At 42.6% G+C, this 16,983-nt stretch overlaps 1 protein-coding gene across 2 annotated transcripts in view; it reads left to right on the top strand.

Annotated features, from left to right (window-relative positions):
• The window catches only part of TRIO (trio Rho guanine nucleotide exchange factor), a 340,281-nt gene that overhangs the window by 231,355 nt on the left and 91,943 nt on the right, over positions 1 to 16,983 (top strand). For both annotated transcript variants that reach the window (XM_057708158.1, XM_057708157.1), the window contains exons 22-31: positions 3,874 to 4,068; positions 4,169 to 4,284; positions 5,115 to 5,181; positions 6,120 to 6,229; positions 7,207 to 7,276; positions 7,885 to 7,974; positions 9,520 to 9,612; positions 11,645 to 11,756; positions 13,552 to 13,742; positions 15,707 to 15,808. In XM_057708158.1, coding sequence (XP_057564141.1) covers positions 3,874 to 4,068; positions 4,169 to 4,284; positions 5,115 to 5,181; positions 6,120 to 6,229; positions 7,207 to 7,276; positions 7,885 to 7,974; positions 9,520 to 9,612; positions 11,645 to 11,756; positions 13,552 to 13,742; positions 15,707 to 15,808 — 1,146 coding nt within the window. The remainder of the gene's footprint in view (positions 1 to 3,873; positions 4,069 to 4,168; positions 4,285 to 5,114; positions 5,182 to 6,119; positions 6,230 to 7,206; positions 7,277 to 7,884; positions 7,975 to 9,519; positions 9,613 to 11,644; positions 11,757 to 13,551; positions 13,743 to 15,706; positions 15,809 to 16,983) is intronic.

The following is a 16,983-nucleotide window of genomic DNA, read 5'->3' as shown; positions in this document are numbered from 1 at the left end:
ACTTGGACTCTGGGAGCAAGGCGTGAAAATGAGCATTTCTATCAAGCTTACCAGGTGGTTTTTATGCATGCTCACGTTTGAAACCCACTGCCTAAGACCCTCACAACTTTGTCCCCAATGCCAAATGCCTTACTTTGCTAGAAAGTGTCTGAGACCATTGACTGTGCATCCGTTGTGGGTTTCTCATTACCTGAGAACACGATGAGGAAAGAGGCTCTTTTGAGACTGGACTTAAGCATCCAGTCTGCCTTTATTTTTCTCCAATCCCTTGATTATGCCTAAAGATGAGGTTGTTCAAATTATAATATTTGTACACTTTAAAAATAAAGATCTGCTTTCATAGCAATCTCTTATACAAACAAGGAGGCTACTGTGTCCTGATAGAGAAGGATAAGCAAGAGCTGTTAAGTGAAAATGCCAGGTGCCCAGCAGTGCTTACCGTGGGCATTTATACAGAAAAGGAAAGGGAGAAAAATACACATGTACAGACACACACTTTTTTGTGTATAACGAAACGTCTCTGGCGTGATATACAAGAAGCTGATACAGGTAACAGGTGAACATGGGGTGAGAAGACTTTTGTTTTGTGTCCTTTTGTACCTTTTGAATTTTGAATTCATTTCAGAATTCATCCTGTGAATGCATTTAAAAAATACCAGTTAAAAATACACCTAAAAGGTTCATGGATTAGCAGATAAATCCTACTTAATTTTGATCACACCATTTGTTCACGCAACAATTATTTATTAGCCTCACCTGTGTATCAGGACTTTCAGTGCTGAGTGCATGGGTTGCACGTTCTAGTTAGAGAAACCAGTAGTAACGTGATAAATGAGTAAATATATATACATATATACATGTTAAATAATAAGAGAAAAAGACAGCCACGGGGGAGGGAGAGTTGCTGTGTTTGATAGGCTATGGCAGGTCTCGTCAAGAAGTCTTTGACTATCTGATCAGCATTTTTTGTTTAAATGAAGTTTACAAATGAGGGATTTATAGATCTACAAGGATTTGCCTATAGGAAATCTTTTGTTCTGCATCTAGTTTCATATTATCAGAATCGGCCTATTGGTGTCATATGCTGACAGCTAGTCGTCTGTTTTGTGATGTGTTTTTGACACATATGAAAATCTTCCTTGAGTTTCTTGGTGGCTTTTGTTTTCTGTTTTAAAGCAGGCAGGATGCATTATCTTTTTTTTTTAAGCTCTTTATTGGAGTATAATTGCTTTACACTGTTGTTCCAGTTTCTGCTGTACACCAAAGTGAATCAGCTGTATTTATACATATATCCCCATATCCCCTCCCTCCCATGACTCCTTCCCACCCTCCCTGTCTCAGCCATCAAAGTCATCACCCATCTTCGAGTTGATCTCCCTGTGTTATACAGCAGCTTCCCACTAGCTATCTATTTTACATTTGGTAGTGTATTTATCTTCACTTCTATGTCCCCACCTCTTAAAACATGAAATAACTTTCTTAACCCCTTAAAGATATACAGTTGGTCCTTGGACAACATGGGTTTGAACTGTGTGGGTCCACTACACTCAGATTTCTTTGAACAAATGTGTGCTACAGTACTGCACGATCCCATTGGAGCCTGGGACGTGGACTGCCCTGGGGGGGGCGGTGAGAAGTGAGGTGCGGGTCAGGGCCCCAGCCCCTGAGTTGTTCAAGGGTCAGCTGTTTGCAGTGCCCTCCACTGATGTCGCTCATGACAGTGGAAAAAAAATGCTTAAATGGTGGTAAAATGCAGCTTTCCTGTACTTTTCAGAAGATTAATATCTTGACAAAACAGCAGCAAAACCTTCTCTACTAGGCAGCCTGATTTTTTAAAAAACCCTGCATCAGTTATATTAATTCTCTTTGACATTAAAATTTAGTAATGTTTCTCACTTAAGTCCCTTTTGGAATTTATGCTTCCAAGTCTGAAGCTTTAAATTCTTACTTCCTTGGTATATAATTTTAGGCTTGTCTTAACCAGAAAGGTATCGTGTCGATAACAAGTTAGAAGGTTTGTTTGACAGATGTTTTGCTTTTAGCTCACTCTGTTTGAGTTCATTTCCACAGAAGATGAAGGCCCTAAAAACTTTAGGAGTGTTTTAAGTTTTGCTGACTTTCTCCAGTAAACAGCTTTTATACAATTCGCAGTAGTGATTTTTTCCACAGAGACATTAATGGCTCTTGAGTTCTGTTTTCATGTGGGTTTTTTTGTAAAGTGTATATTCATGCCAGTTAAAAGTAACCACCACTCCCATTAAAGTAACAGGTGTATATACACTTACACAAAGGACCTAATGTCAATTTATTGTCTCAGTAAATATTTGATAAATGTCTGCCTTGTGCCAGACACACAGAAGGCGTGTGAAATATTAGTGAGCAAAACAAACAAATGTCCCAGGCTGCTGGTGAGCACATTCTAACCCAGAGAGGCAGTGATCTTAACAAGCAAATCATACCTCCTGGGAGGGCAATGTGTTGTGGGACAGAGCTGAGCAGATAGGGTGAGGGCGCCTGGAGTGGGGAGGTGAGCTGCAGTTTTAAGGGAGTCAGGGAGGCTGGTTGAGAAGTGGCCTTTACTTGAGCAAAGACTTGAAGGAGGCCTGGAGATGTCTAGGGGACAGCATTCCAGGCCATAGGGGCACCAGGGCACAGAACCGAAGGCCAGCAGGCTTGGAGGGGCAGTGGGCGAGCTGGACCCTGTGGGAGGAGCCCAGGGGGGTCGTGTGGAGTCTAAGGGTGTTCCCAGCGGGCTCTGCAGGCTGCCCAGTGAATTCTGCTCAAACTTTTATTGTACAAACTAAGATAGTTTATCCAGGTTTTGAACCCTGACCTTCTTCCTTTGGGGGATTTTTAAAGTCAATTTCCTGAATGTCATAAAGATTTTCTAGTTGAAGCCTAAGTGAGAAAAGCAGGTTCCGTAGCAGAAGAGTAACTGTCCTGGTATGAAGCGCCAGTGGGAACGTTGAAGGAAGCCTAAGCAGAATTAATAAGTGAAGTGGTAACAACAAATGATATAAGTAATAAGTAATAATAAGTGAAATAATAAATGAAATGGATGTGATGAAACATCTGTTGAAAAATCAGGTTTGAATGAAATTACCAGTTATCTATCTGTCAAACCAGTGTTTTATGATTATCCTTAACTATAAAAAGTAAGAAAGTTATACTAAACTTAAAGGTCTTTCTTTGTGCATAGAAAATGAAGTAAATTTATTTTTGAGAGAGCGTTTTAAAACGGAACACGTTTAAAATACCTCTGTGAAGACAACTTCCCTACTAGCGACTTTTCCTCCGTATCTACTGAGGATTAAAAAAGGAGTAGGCACGCTCTGTGGTGGTGCTCCGTCAGGGATTTGGTTGAGTGTCCGTCAGGGTTGGGGGGCAAGGGGGGAGCCTTGGCCACATAGGCTTCAGGAGAATGGAAATCTCAGATGGCTGCTGCCCTAAGAGGGCTTTCGGTCTAACTGGGGACACAGAATAAACAAGCAAAAGGTGGATGGTGTCTGTAACCAGTAGCTGCGGGGTTCACAGGAGAGAGTCATAGAATGTGAGGCCGTCCTGAGTGAGCATCCAACTTGCTGACTCTACAGAGGGACTGAGCATCTACGCGACGAGGACACCACCCAAAGACACACCAGACGTTTTCTTCGAGGTCATGAAAATGCCTTTCAAATGCAGAAGAGCTGAGGAAGGGGAGCCAGTCTTGGGGAGATGAATTAGGTGGACTTAGGGTTTCAGTCTGAGTTTCTATCACCAGCAGTTATTTTTCTGTTCAGAGCTCGGAGTTGTAGGCAAGTTGCCACTCTGTTTCTGGTTTCTGGCAGTTGGGTTCATTTGCTTCACAATACTTTCCTGTTGTTTTTTTTGCAGCAAACCAAAGAGAGAGTGAAGCTATTGATACAGCTGGCTGATGGCTTTTGTGAAAAGGGGCATGCCCATGCGGCAGAGATAAAAAAATGTGTCACTGCAGTGGATAAGAGGTACAGAGATTTCTCTCTGCGGATGGAGAAGTACAGGACCTCTTTGGAGAAAGCCCTGGGGATTTCTTCAGATTCCAACAAATCGGTAAATTGCTTTGTGCAAGCGGAATAAATTACTGTGTTCTTCTTCGTGTCTTGTTTGTTGATGTAATTAACTGAAGTTCATTGACTCCCTTATTCCACAGAGTAAAAGTCTTCAGCTAGATATCATCCCGGCCAGTATCCCCGGGTCAGAGGTAAAACTCCGTGATGCTGCTCATGAACTTAATGAAGAAAAACGGAAATCTGCCCGCAGGAAAGAGTAAGCTGGTCTTTAGGAACCTGCCAGGATTCATTGGAAAAGTGAAGAAAATGTCACTTGGACAAAGATGCTTGTTTCTGTGTGTGCTTTGAAAGCAAACAGTGTTAATATTTTTGCTGCTCTGCATGTGCTTAGTTTTTATAGCAAAAATGCCACTGCGTCCACTGACCCCTTATCACCTGATGCAGAAACAGTATCTTGTTGTTTTTGTCCATGTGCCCCCATTTCATAGGTGGTTGACAAGTTGTTTTAGTGTCATTTATCATCAATAAATCGTGATTAATAATACTAAGGAGAAGAAATTAATAACACAAGTACAGCTGTTTGAAAGTTGCCAATTAGTAAACTGTACTAGATATTAATAAAGACAAAAGATTGCCCATAACCAGTGGTTCTCAGTTGAGGCCAGCTTTGTCCCCCCGGTGGGACATTTGGCAATATGTGGGGACAGTTTTGGTTGTCACCCAGTGTGGGGGGTGGGGGGAGTGCTACTGGCATCTCGTGGGTGGGGACCAGGGATGCTGTTAAGTGTTTTATAATGCACAGGACAGCAAAGCATCATCCAGCCCCAAACGTCAATACTGCCAAGTTGAGAAACCCTGATCAGTAGGTACCTCAACAAAATTTTTTCCGAAATGTTTTTTCTTTTGGATTGGCGACTGATACTGTTATTCTCCTATCTATTCTTGCTTTAATTCTCCAGAACACATCACTGACTGATACTTTTAAAACCACCGTACTATTTCATAAACCCTGAAAGTAAATAGTTAAAATAAGCATGTATCCTGACTATGAACTAAACTAGTTGCTGTCTTTTCTTCTGCTTTAAGGTTCATAATGGCTGAGCTAATTCAGACTGAAAAGGCTTATGTAAGAGACCTCCGGGAGTGTATGGATGTAAGTAAGTTTTCTTGCTTATTGATTTAGATGTAGTCTAGCTGTTTATGCTTACCTAATTGGCATTTCTTAAAATAATCACGTTTTGTTATTTTTGAGATTTGAAGTGTGCACAAGCAGGCTTCTGTGCCTGTTTCTGCACTTCTGTGAAGTCCTAGGCATGTGTTTGCTCATTACAGAGATGATACAGCGCTAATCCCCTCATTCCATTTTATCACATGATGGCCTGGCTGACATCCTCTTTGTGTAGAATTTTACAGCAGCTTCAGAGAAACGCGCCTAGTGATTATGACTGGCAACTGATGCTCAGTAGTTCATCAGATATTTGCTGTACCTTGTGGAGTAGGTTTATCCCAGAATTTGAAGCCGGGGATACAGTTAGAGCTGAAAAGTGTGAAAACTATGCTCAAGCATTAGTAACAACTGAGTTGTTTTTTTTTTTTCTCATATTTTTTTGTAAAAGGTTCTATTTTTTTTTAATTAATTAATTTATTTAATTTGTTGCTGTGCACGGTCTTTCTTTAGTTGCAGTAAGTGGGGGCTACTCTTCATTGTGGTGCGTGGGCTCCTCATTGCTGTGGCTTCTCTTGCGGAGCATGGGCTCTAGGCGCGTGGGCTTCAGTAGTTGCAGCACGTGGGCTCAGTAGTTGTGGCTCACGCGCTCTAAAGCGCAGGCTCAATAGTTGTGGTGCACGGGCTTAGTTGCTCCGCAGCATGTGGGATCTTCCTAGAGCAGGGATCGAACCCAGGTCCCCTGCATTGGCAGGTGGATTCTTAACCACTGCGCCATCTAGGAAGCCCCAAAAGGTTCTATTGTTAAGGTCTGGTTTCAGTTGTACATTACCTTTGGGTATGTACTTACAGCGGTCAGGAGTAGCTGTTTCTTGAGGATGTGGTGTGGGTTTTTGTCTAACCCTCTCTGTTTCCCTCCCGGCCAGACCTACCTGTGGGAAATGACCAGTGGCGTGGAGGAGATCCCGGCCGGCATTGTGAACAAAGAGCTCATTATCTTTGGGAACATGCAGGAAATCTACGAGTTTCACAATAAGTGAGTGGCTTTATCTTTAGGGACCTCGCTAGCTACTCTGGAAATCTAGATACTGCGCTGAAGTTTCGTGACAAGTGAAAGTTTCCAGCCGAGTTAAATAAGCACAGATTGCAGTGATTTTGTTGCGATTTGAAGGGTGTCCGCCAGGCTTGCTTCACAAGGACAGACATCCTAGAGACTGTTTGAACAGAGACTCAACTTTATATTTGAATTTACTTTTTACGGAAATGAGATTAGGAAAACAGAAAGCTGTTTTTGTAGGAACCCTAACTTCTCTCAAGCCGTGTCATCAGCTGCTACAGCTGTTACTTCTTAGGGTTAAAACAAGGAATTGCTCTCCGAGGGCTGCTGGCTGATGCGTGGTCTTTTCTAATAAGGAGGAGGAAGAAACTGAGGACAGAATAGATGTGTAGTGTGACCAAAATAAAGTGCACTTTCCACTGGCCATAGGAGGCACAAGGTTTTATTTTTATGATCAAAAAACTAAAAAAAAAAGGGGGGGGGGGCGGGGGCAGCAGAAGCTCCTCTAGGTGGAGTCTGTGCAGCCCAAATAGCCTGTGGAAGGAAGATGCTGGGCCAGAGCTGGGGCATCTTCCTCGCTTCCCTGTCCCCAACCCAGCAAAGACGCTAAAACCTAAATGGGTTCTCCAGGTTGAGTATATACCCCCTAAATTATGTCCTTAGCTACTAAACATACTGCTTTCCCAGAAGTAAGCTGCTAGGATAACGTCTCTATTGCAAAGTGTTTAGAGGCTAAACTGGTTAACTGTTTGAAAGTCACAGTAACTTACCCTAGTTCGGAGCACTTGCTACACATGGTGTTAAATTAAAATCTAGAAGTCACAGTTTTTGATTTAAATGGTGAAGTTCAGACATTGCCTGAATTCATGGTATGCTTGGTCTAATTCCTGGCGTATCTCACTAGTGAAATGTTTTAAAACACCTTAATCATTTAGTATCGTTTTTCCTCTCTGCAGCATATTCCTAAAAGAGCTGGAGAAATATGAGCAGTTGCCAGAGGATGTTGGACATTGCTTTGTAACTTGGGTAATGAAACCTCCACTGCTTGTTCTGTCACAATTGTTTGGTTTCTTTGAGGGAAGTTAGAAGGAATACTGTTCGTTTCTCAGATGTCACCATTTCTGCTGGTGTCTGCAGACAGAGAGATAGACTTTACCTTGAAGAATTATGTTCTCCATATAGTTATTACTGTGGAATGAGCTTTTTATTGACAGTAGTGATGGTTTGAACTAGAACGCTGAGTTAGTGTCACAGGGCTCTGCATGGCCCTGGGGATTCACAGGTAACCATGAGTGCCCAGCCCTGCCTGGGGGGGTTTTCCAGTCAGGAGGGAGGGAGGCAGGTGAGTGACCTGGTGACCAGGCCCTGCCGTCTAAGTGTGACACTCAGGTTTGCATACACCATCACAGAAAGAGGGCCCGGGGCCCAGCCCCCACTGGCCAGGCCAGGTGAAGACGTGTGTCCTATTAGTAGGATGTGTTTCTTATTTTAATAGCTTTCTTTATAAAGTAGAGTTTCTTTAATTTAGAGCTTGATTTCCTTTATACAGACAGCTGCTTTTCTACATAAAAGTTTATCATAATTTGACTTATTGCTATTTGAAAGAGATATTCTAATTTTCTTTTTGTTTATAGGCAGACAAGTTTCAAATGTATGTCACATACTGCAAAAATAAGCCTGATTCTACTCAGCTGATATTAGAGCATGCAGGATCCTACTTTGATGTAAGTAATAGATTACTAAAGAAACTACGAGATTTTCTAAGTTGTGTTTGATGTAATAAAATGCAGCATGACACATAACTTTCAGCTAATTGATGGCATGATACCATTTTTATTTATCACATTATAATGGGGTATTCTTATATTTTCTTCTGTTTTTAAAAGGTCCTTCTCAAGTACTCCAAGCTGTATATCTGTAAAAAATTCAGATTTTAGTATATACATGTACTAGTATATATGTTATTACTTACAATTTATATTAATTTTTTACATGTAATATATAAAAAGTGTAAGCATAAACTAAGTTTCTTTTCCCCTCTATAAAACAAAATCAAATCAAACTGTTAGTTCATAAGTATAAACTATTAAATCAAGCTTCCTTTCCCCCTGTAGAAGAAGTTAACTTTGAATCTTTTTTGATCATTCATTTTTCCCATTTCAGTTTCATGATGTTATTAATTTCCAAAAGTGCATCAGTAAAATTTTACAAATCTAACAACTTGGACCATTGGGAGGTTCATTATTTATATTCTGATTGGTGTAAACAGAGTTCCTCTTTTTTGGGGACTATGTTGTGGGGAGGTTATTTTAGTACAAAAGGTGATGGAGCCTCATGATATAATATACAGAGTGATTTTGGGGTTTCCAGAACAGAGTGGAATGTGTGCCAAATAAATGTTGATTAAAAAATAAGGTTCTTTCCAATTTCACGTATAATTTGGTGCATGAGGCCATGAGGGTATTAGACTTGTTTCCATCTTTATGTTTGTATATGGCCGAGTGTGATCACCTGCTCTTCTCCGAAAGTCTGGGAAATTGGGATAGATTTTAGCGTCTGTCTTTGAGGTGGAGCCCTGCCTGTAGATGCCCCTATTTCAGTTGTCATCTCATGGCCGGCAGTTACACATCACTGCCTGGGTGAATAGGAAGGCTGCTCGCAGCCCAGTGCGGCCTTTTCTTTCCAATATTTCACACGACCCTGGGGCTTTGCCACTGTGTGGAGCCCAACACTGTGGCTCCATGCACTTAGGGTTATCTCAGGCCTAGGCAATGAGAATGTGTGTGTTCTTTGGAATCAAAGTCATTAAAAAAACCCTGTGCCCTAAGGAGGATGCCAACAGCTAAGATACTGCAGATTCAGTAGGTTGGTGTGAAAATAAGAACAAACAGGAGAGGGGACTTCCTTACAGTGAGGACGAAGGAAGCAGGGAGGGTTGGGATGTGGTCTCGGACGAGGGTGCGCGTATGGCTGAAGCCTTAGGAGCTGCAGCCAGAGAGTCTGACCCCCTGGGGGCGGCACTGGAAGTGGTTGGCTTCCCTGCTTGACCTCTGCACCTGAAGGCCTGTAATACAGGGGAAACACTGTCTTTAGTGTTCAGAGCAATGACTGAGATTCATTATTTTTCTGTTGAGTTTATTGGAGGACACAGTAGTAATTTCTACCTTAGAAAAAGTGGTTTGCGTGTATTCGTCATGGGGGTAAATGAATGTAGATTTTTAGTTCCTGTTATCTGACTTACCCAGTGGTGTGTGTATTTTTTAATTCAGGAGATACAGCAGCGGCACGGATTAGCCAATTCCATCTCTTCCTACCTTATTAAACCCGTTCAGCGAATAACGAAGTATCAGCTCCTTTTAAAAGTATGTATAAAGCACCTTCAGCCTGGGAAATTTTATGCACTGTGCATTACCATTTTGACATTGTTTTATTTATGTAAAGTACCCTGAGTTTTTTAAATGACAAATTAATGTTATTTTTTGATTCATTGCCATGTATTGCCCCCGACCGATTTCTCAGTGCATCGGGTACATAATAGTGTATTTCTTGATTGTGCACCTGAAGTTTGCTGACTGACCTTAGTGCCTAACATGAAATGAGAAAGGAGGGAGAAATTGTCAGTCCTGGATGACTTAGTACCATTGTACCCGCTATGACTTGTGTCAAACTGACCTCTGCTGTGTTTTGGTTATGAATGATTATAATTAAAATCACGCTAATAATAAAAATCACATCATGATTAGTTCAGACAATAGAATGGTGAAGAAAACTTAGAATTTGTGATGAGTTGTTATCGAATTCATTAAATATAATTGACCAACATTTTCTTAACTACAAGGAAAATAATTTACAACTTCTATCTCATGATGTTTATGCCACTGTTTCCATGGCTGGTGAATGTTATTAAACATGAGAGCATACCCACCATCCATCCATCCCACTGAGAACATTGCATGAACCCGACTCTGTCCCCAGTTCAGTCCCAACACAGCAATAGCAGTTGATCATGTACTTTTTCTAGACATAAAAGAAATACAGAAGATGAAGTTATGAATGCCTGAAACCCTTATTTATCCTTTTTGTTAGTACAAAAAAATGAAAAGTGGCTATATTCTTTTGTGAAGGGATACCATATGGCATTCTTCTGTTGGAAAAGCTCTCCTGCACTTCTGTATCAGAATCCCATTAAGTGATTTTATGAGCATCACGGCAGAAATATGTGGTTGCTATAAACGTGAAATAAAAGTCAGGAGGCTAAGTTGTTTATATTCACATTTGCCCTTTGCTTTCTAATTCTGCAAAGGCAATTTACCTCCTAGTGTCCTCAAGGTTCATGGATTTTGTTTTCAGCATGTGGTTCTAGTAAAGATCTCTTCCTCGGTGACCTCACATCTAGTCATTCACTATTAAACTGCTGCTTTAATTTATAAACCTGACTTTATTCTGCCCAGGGGTTTTTCAAGAGAGCAGTCATGAGCTATGCTGAGCTCCCCAACGAGGAGGGTTTTCTGCCAGTGAAGTTAGTCTCAGCGCATTGCAGTTTTAAAGCACTTTTTGCCAAGCTGCTCAGAATAATAGGTGCACCCCATCTGGCCAGGAGAAGAGGGGCCTGTCAGGCAGGCCGTAAACCATCCAGGGTGCAGCCAAAGCTGTCTGCAGTGCCACGTCCCTCTTGTTGAACACTGGGACCCAGAAAGCTGCTAAAGTCATTAACACACTGGTGAGGAAATATCTAGGAGCCCCCCAGAATGGGAATCTCTTGTCCCTGCTGTCACTCATCTAGTGCCCCGTGTTCCCCTATGTAGATCTGAAATGTGCTTACGCTTGGGGAGGCATCCTGCAATCAGTAGAGCTTTCTGAACGTCCCAGCACAGAGAAGCAGCATTTCCCTGTAGGTACCTGTGTGGCGATGCTCTTCCTGCTGTGAGGCAGGGCAGCTCCAGGGTAGAGAGGACATCGTGTTCACAACACCAGAGCACTCAGAACTGTACTGGGATCCTGTGGCAGGCAGAGCAGTACTGATTGGACTCTGGCTTGACCTTTGGATGTAACCACTAGCTAACTGTGCTTTGCTACATAGATTAAATATTTTATTTGTCATTTTTGAAGCTCAGTAGTTGTGTACAATAATTTCATTTTAATCTGTGACTGCATCTGATTTCCTCTGAAGTGAAGAAACATCCTGATTTGAGCAGGACAAACCCCTCCATCCATTGGATAAAGAGGTAGTTCGGGTTTATCGTTCATTCTCCATGAGAATCTCCGCACAGTTGACCACAGTCTGTTCTTATCCTGAAAGTCATGGATGTTCACAAACTCTCTCATTTCTGCAAAGACCTCCATAGTGGAGCATTTCATGGTCTGGGGCTCGTTCACAGTGTTGGTCTCCCACAGGAGCTGCTCACGTGCTGCGAGGAAGGGAAGGGGGAGATTAAGGATGGCCTGGAGGTGATGCTCAGTGTGCCAAAGCGGGCCAACGACGCCATGCACCTGAGCATGCTGGAAGGTACGCCGTCCCGCCGCCGCTGCCTATCCACCACCCGCACGTCCTTGTCCTCCTGTGTTTAGTTAGGAGGCACCGGTGCAGAAGCAGGTGCCGCCTTTTTTCAAGAATTGGTCTCCTTGCTTCTGTTAAGGAGCACATGACATGCTTCTACCTCATCACAAGCCTGTCTTCATCCCCTCACTGGAGAGCAGCCTCTCCACACTCCGAACCCCAGGAGCACCTCGTGTCACTGCCTTCGGCTACATGGTCTCTGGGTTAGAACGACAGGTGGAAAGATAGGTAGATCCAGCCTCCAAGATTGTAAAGTCCCTAACAGTGCTCGAATCTTCCCTATCTCTGCATCTACTGCATCACTTGCTAGAGCCTTGAAGAGACAAGTACCACATCCCTGCCTATGCAACTGAACAGGGTGTGGAACATGGCAAGACAGAATCAGATAAATAGGCTTAAAAATTATCATGGCAAGTATAATTTCCATGAATGCTTCTGTTTAAGAAAGCTGTTTCTGTGTTACAGCTTAACTCTTATTATCAGGTTACACAGAGTTATTTTAAGAAGTAATCCTGCCCCAGATGCTTTTGCCAACCTGTGTGGTCACCATCGGTCCTATTGAACAGTCTACCGGTTAAGGCAGAGATGCTGTTGTCTGTTACAAGGCCCCCTCCAGATCAGAGGTCAAGACAGAGCACCTTTTCCTTCTGTGATGAAAATCCTGAGCTGATGGGCAGCCCTCATGGCGTCACTAGGGACTCAGGCTCTGTCCAGCTGGTCTCTCTCCACTCCTTGGATGTTGTCCTGGTTGGCAAGGTGCAGCATGTGTCAAAGCCATGGAAGCCCTCCATCTAGCAGAAAGTGGGGGGGAGGGGGAGGGAACAGCTCGAAGGGCAGAAACTAGAAGTCCCCCCGCATGGCCTGGGCATAGGGGACAGCTCCCAGGGCAGAAACTAGAAGTCTCCCCTCATGGCCTGGGCGTAGGGGACAGCTTCAAGGGAAGAAACTAGAAGTTTCCCCGCGTTGCCTGGGCATAGGGGACAGTTCCAAGGGAAGAAACTGAAGTTTCCCTGCGTGGCCCCGCGTAGGTGAGCGTGGGTGTGCCTGCTCCTGGCTGCAGAAGATGCTGGGAAATGTGGTGCTGGCTGGAACAGCCACGGCGGGGACTCCTGCTCCTAGAGAAGAGGGGGCAGTGAGGCTGGGAGATGACTAGCAGCCCCTGCCCAGGTGTCAGCCACGTCATGAAGAGATAGCTGCAGGCTCACTTGAAGAGCTTTGTGCCCAAAGGAGAGAAAACTCCCTAAGGAAGGATAGCCAGGGACGTCTCCCGGAAGGATGGCCAGACCAGGGCCTTGAGGAAAGGCTGGGACTTTGGCAGAATGTCTGGGAAGGATGTTCTAGGCTAAGGAAGCAGAAGGTCAAGACGCAGACTGGAAGTCGGTGGGGGATGGGGAGTGGGGGTGGGGGTCATTCTGGACGGAGCAGGCTTGTGTGCTGGAACATTCTGAGTGCCGCTGAGGAGGAGGAGGGCATTACAGCAGACCTCAGATGGTGAGGAAGTAGGACTTACAGCATAAGGCTGCATTTGTTTTGAACATGAGAAAATATATGTAAGTTGTATTTGAGGAAGAATTATCCTCTGTCCGTGCTGGGGAGACTGGAGCCAGAGGCCCAGGTGGGAAACTCTAATCTGAGATTTAATTGATGGGCGTTTTACAGATGTTGAAGTAGTCATAATGCTGTCTCCTGCATCATTGTTCATTTTCTTTCAAACTGACTGTGCCTCCTTTTTTTCATATTCTAGGGTTTGATGAAAACATTGAGTCTCAGGGAGAACTCATCCTGCAGGAATCCTTCCAAGTGTGGGACCCAAAAACCTTAATTCGAAAGGGTCGAGAACGGCACCTCTTCCTTTTTGAAATGTCCTTAGTGTTTAGTAAAGAAGTGAAAGATTCCAGTGGGAGAAGCAAGTACCTTTATAAAAGCAAGTTGTTTGTAAGTATAGGCCTTCAGAATTGTAAGTTTAAAGGTGACACAGTTGCAGCTTTTTGTGGGTAGAGAAAAATTACTGTTTGTTGCCTTCAGTTTAACCTTCCAAACGGTCCTAAAATGTGGCTCTGAAGTTGTCACTTCATCTTCTTCAGTGAAGTGCTGACAGCCTTGAATCCACTAGAGGGCACCTGTGAGTTTGAGCATCCCTAGACTGAGGAAACTTGCTTTTTCTAAATTCCATAGAATCTAACTGGAGGATAAGAAAACACTGTGTAAGTGAACTTAAATTATGTGCCTCCTGTGTGTCTTAACTAGCTTTCTAAATAAATCAATCACATCAGACTATGATTAAGTAAGTTCTCTTATCATTATAATTAATATTTCGTTCACCAACATTGGAATTTACTTAAGCAGCCTTACTGGGTGGCTCACTATGGGCTCTTGATGAAGTCTGATTTTTTTTATTAAAAATAAGTTTATGGAAAATAAATAAATTAATGATTCTTTACAGCAGCAAAATAAAATTATTAGAGAAAATGTATGTAAGCAAAAATAGTTTTAAAGATCCACAACCCCCAACTACCTAGAGACCGCCTCCCTTGAATGCTTGGTAAATACAGTGATGCATTTGACCTCTCCTTTAGCTTGTCAGTGTACTTCCTGGCAAGAGAAACATACCTGGTGCCTTTTCCACAGGCAGCAGCCCCACCTGAGTCTCTATAAACCACAAGTCAGAAAAGTGTCAGGCGTGTGTCGTCCTCCGGGTCCTCTGACCTCCGCCTTCCCTTCGTGAGCAGAATCTCGGAGGGCTCTCAACACAGAATTGCTAGGCAGGGTCAGGTGGGGGGAGGAGAAATCACCATCGGAGAATAGAAAATGGAGTAGAATTTGGTTTCTTCACAAGATATGGCAGATCACATAAATAGTGGTAGATATTTGGAATTTGGACAACGTATACATTATACATTTTTATGATATCCACATATTAATCAATTCCCAAAGTAATAGAATACTACCAAGTGTAGAAATCATCTTAATAATAATCCAGAGTTTGCAAGTTCAAGGTAATGATTGTCATACCATTTTCTCTGGCTTGTGTCCTGTTAGAGATTGTCTTCTGGCTCACAGCCCACCTTACATCATTTTACATCATATTGTAACTGGAAAGAAAAAGTGCAGCATTGCTGGCTAGTGATTTCACTAGCTGGCTTTAATCAGTCCTTAGAGACCAAGCTAGTCTGTTTTAGAAGCTGATACATCTTCACTCAATTTATCTTTTAAAAGTTAAGGTTCCCTCAGAGGCCACAGTCATGAATCACTTCCTTTGCTGGAAGGGAGAGAATGCATTGGGGTGAACCTGGCTGTGGGAGAGGGATGAAGGGGTTGACCTTCATCTACACTCTTCCGTGTTCTTCATCCTGCACGTGCATGTATTACAGAGAGAAAGTTTGTCTCTTAGCCCTTAAAATAATTGGTGAAATATTAAACGTTAATGCTATTGATAAACACGTAGGAAAATAACTGAGCTTTAAAGTATCATTTAGCTGCTTCTGTGAAGCCAGTTCGTTAATAAAGATGCATAGAAGCAGCTCTTTTGCACCTCGGACAGACTCATTTTATTGTTTATAAGGTTGAAATAGTCAACCTTGATTTTCCAGGTAATAGGAAATAGGATATTCCAGATATTCTGGTTTTCTTCTTCCAGATTTGCTAATTGCCCTGCATCAGGGTTTCCAGTAGAGGTGCTCAGAGGAAGCAGAAAGGTGAATCCGATCACGTGTAGCCTAAGAACAGAACTGCCTCCTTTTAACTAAAGTGAGGTCTAAGGAGTATGTATCAGTGTAAACAAACTCTGTCTTTACGACCTAGCGTGACCACACGTCCCCAAAAATGATTTCCTCGGTCTGCGTTCTATATCCTGCCAGAATTTTACTGTTGCCTAATTGTGTAATTGTCTTTCTATCCAGACCTCAGAGTTGGGTGTCACGGAACATGTTGAAGGAGACCCTTGCAAATTTGCACTGTGGGTGGGGAGGACGCCAACTTCAGATAATAAAATTGTCCTTAAGGTACGTCCATTTGAAGCTTGGGAATGTGCTTTCTGACAGGTTTACCCTACCTAGGAGTGCTTTTTCCTGTTGTTGGACCAGATTGGTTTTCATGTTTCCCTTTATTGTTCCCTTTGTATTCTGTTGAGATTGGTGATTACCACAAAAAGAACTGTAGAATAAATTGTTTGGTATTCTAGTGTGTAATAACTCAAGCTAAACTTTTGCTTGCCTACAAAAGGTCACATGGAGAAAGGTCTTTCTAGACTTCTCCATTCTTCCATTCTTACAAAGAATTGGGTGATTCCTTAAGAGATGCAGGAAGTTGAGGTACAGGAGGAGGGAGGTGTGGACCAATAGCTCCCATGGTACACTTGACCTCTGGTTTCCAGAGGAAAATAGGCACCTGATGAATCTGTCAGGGCCTTTGACAGTTTCAAAGCTGAGTGTGCTTTGAAGTCTTTATGGGTCCTAGGCTCTTTGGCTTTCTAGTTTGGAGGCAGAGAGAAAAGAGGGGAGGGTCATAATTTGGTATAGAGTTTGATGATGTTATTATTTAAAGTGTTTAAAAACACTAAGGGTGCTTTTGAGTATGTAGTCTTTGAGGGAGGAATGTATATGTTTGAATATTGGATTTGAACTCTGTTCTGAGAATACTAACCTCTCCTAGGAAAGATAGAGGGCTCTAAGGGTGTCTTATGGGCTTCCCTCCTCCTGTGTTTGAGAAAATACAGATGGAACTGTCTTTTTGAGCTGTCTGGAAAGACCATAAGCGACTTCGGGATGTTTTGGGGCAGATGTAGCTAAAGATTTGTAGGATATTGGGAGACAAGCCAAAAGCTTAATGGGCCTCTGGTGTGTGGACTTGAGTGTCAGCAATTTTGTCTCTTACATTCCTTTTAATCTCTCTACGGTTATTTCCAGCAGCTGTGAGTTATTCAGTACGTTGCTCTTGTAGAGCCTGTACTTTGGTGACCGCTGACTGTGAACGCCATTGTGTTCCTAAGGTCTTTATTCACATGGAAATGATGGATTATTTTGCAATGAATATATGGTTATCAACCAAGTGTATTCTTGTTAGTCCTGGCAGAAAGCCCTATAAAATATAAATTGCACTGATAGCTAGATGTTAGATAGCTGAACTTTTCTAAGGGATAAAGTATACTCAAGACCTTAAAACTTCCAACTTATGAGTA

Source organism: Hippopotamus amphibius, chromosome 15 (assembly GCF_030028045.1).
Source record: "Hippopotamus amphibius kiboko isolate mHipAmp2 chromosome 15, mHipAmp2.hap2, whole genome shotgun sequence".
Taxonomy (NCBI): Eukaryota; Metazoa; Chordata; class Mammalia; order Artiodactyla; family Hippopotamidae; genus Hippopotamus; species Hippopotamus amphibius.
This window is presented reverse-complemented; position numbering and strand designations above follow the sequence as displayed.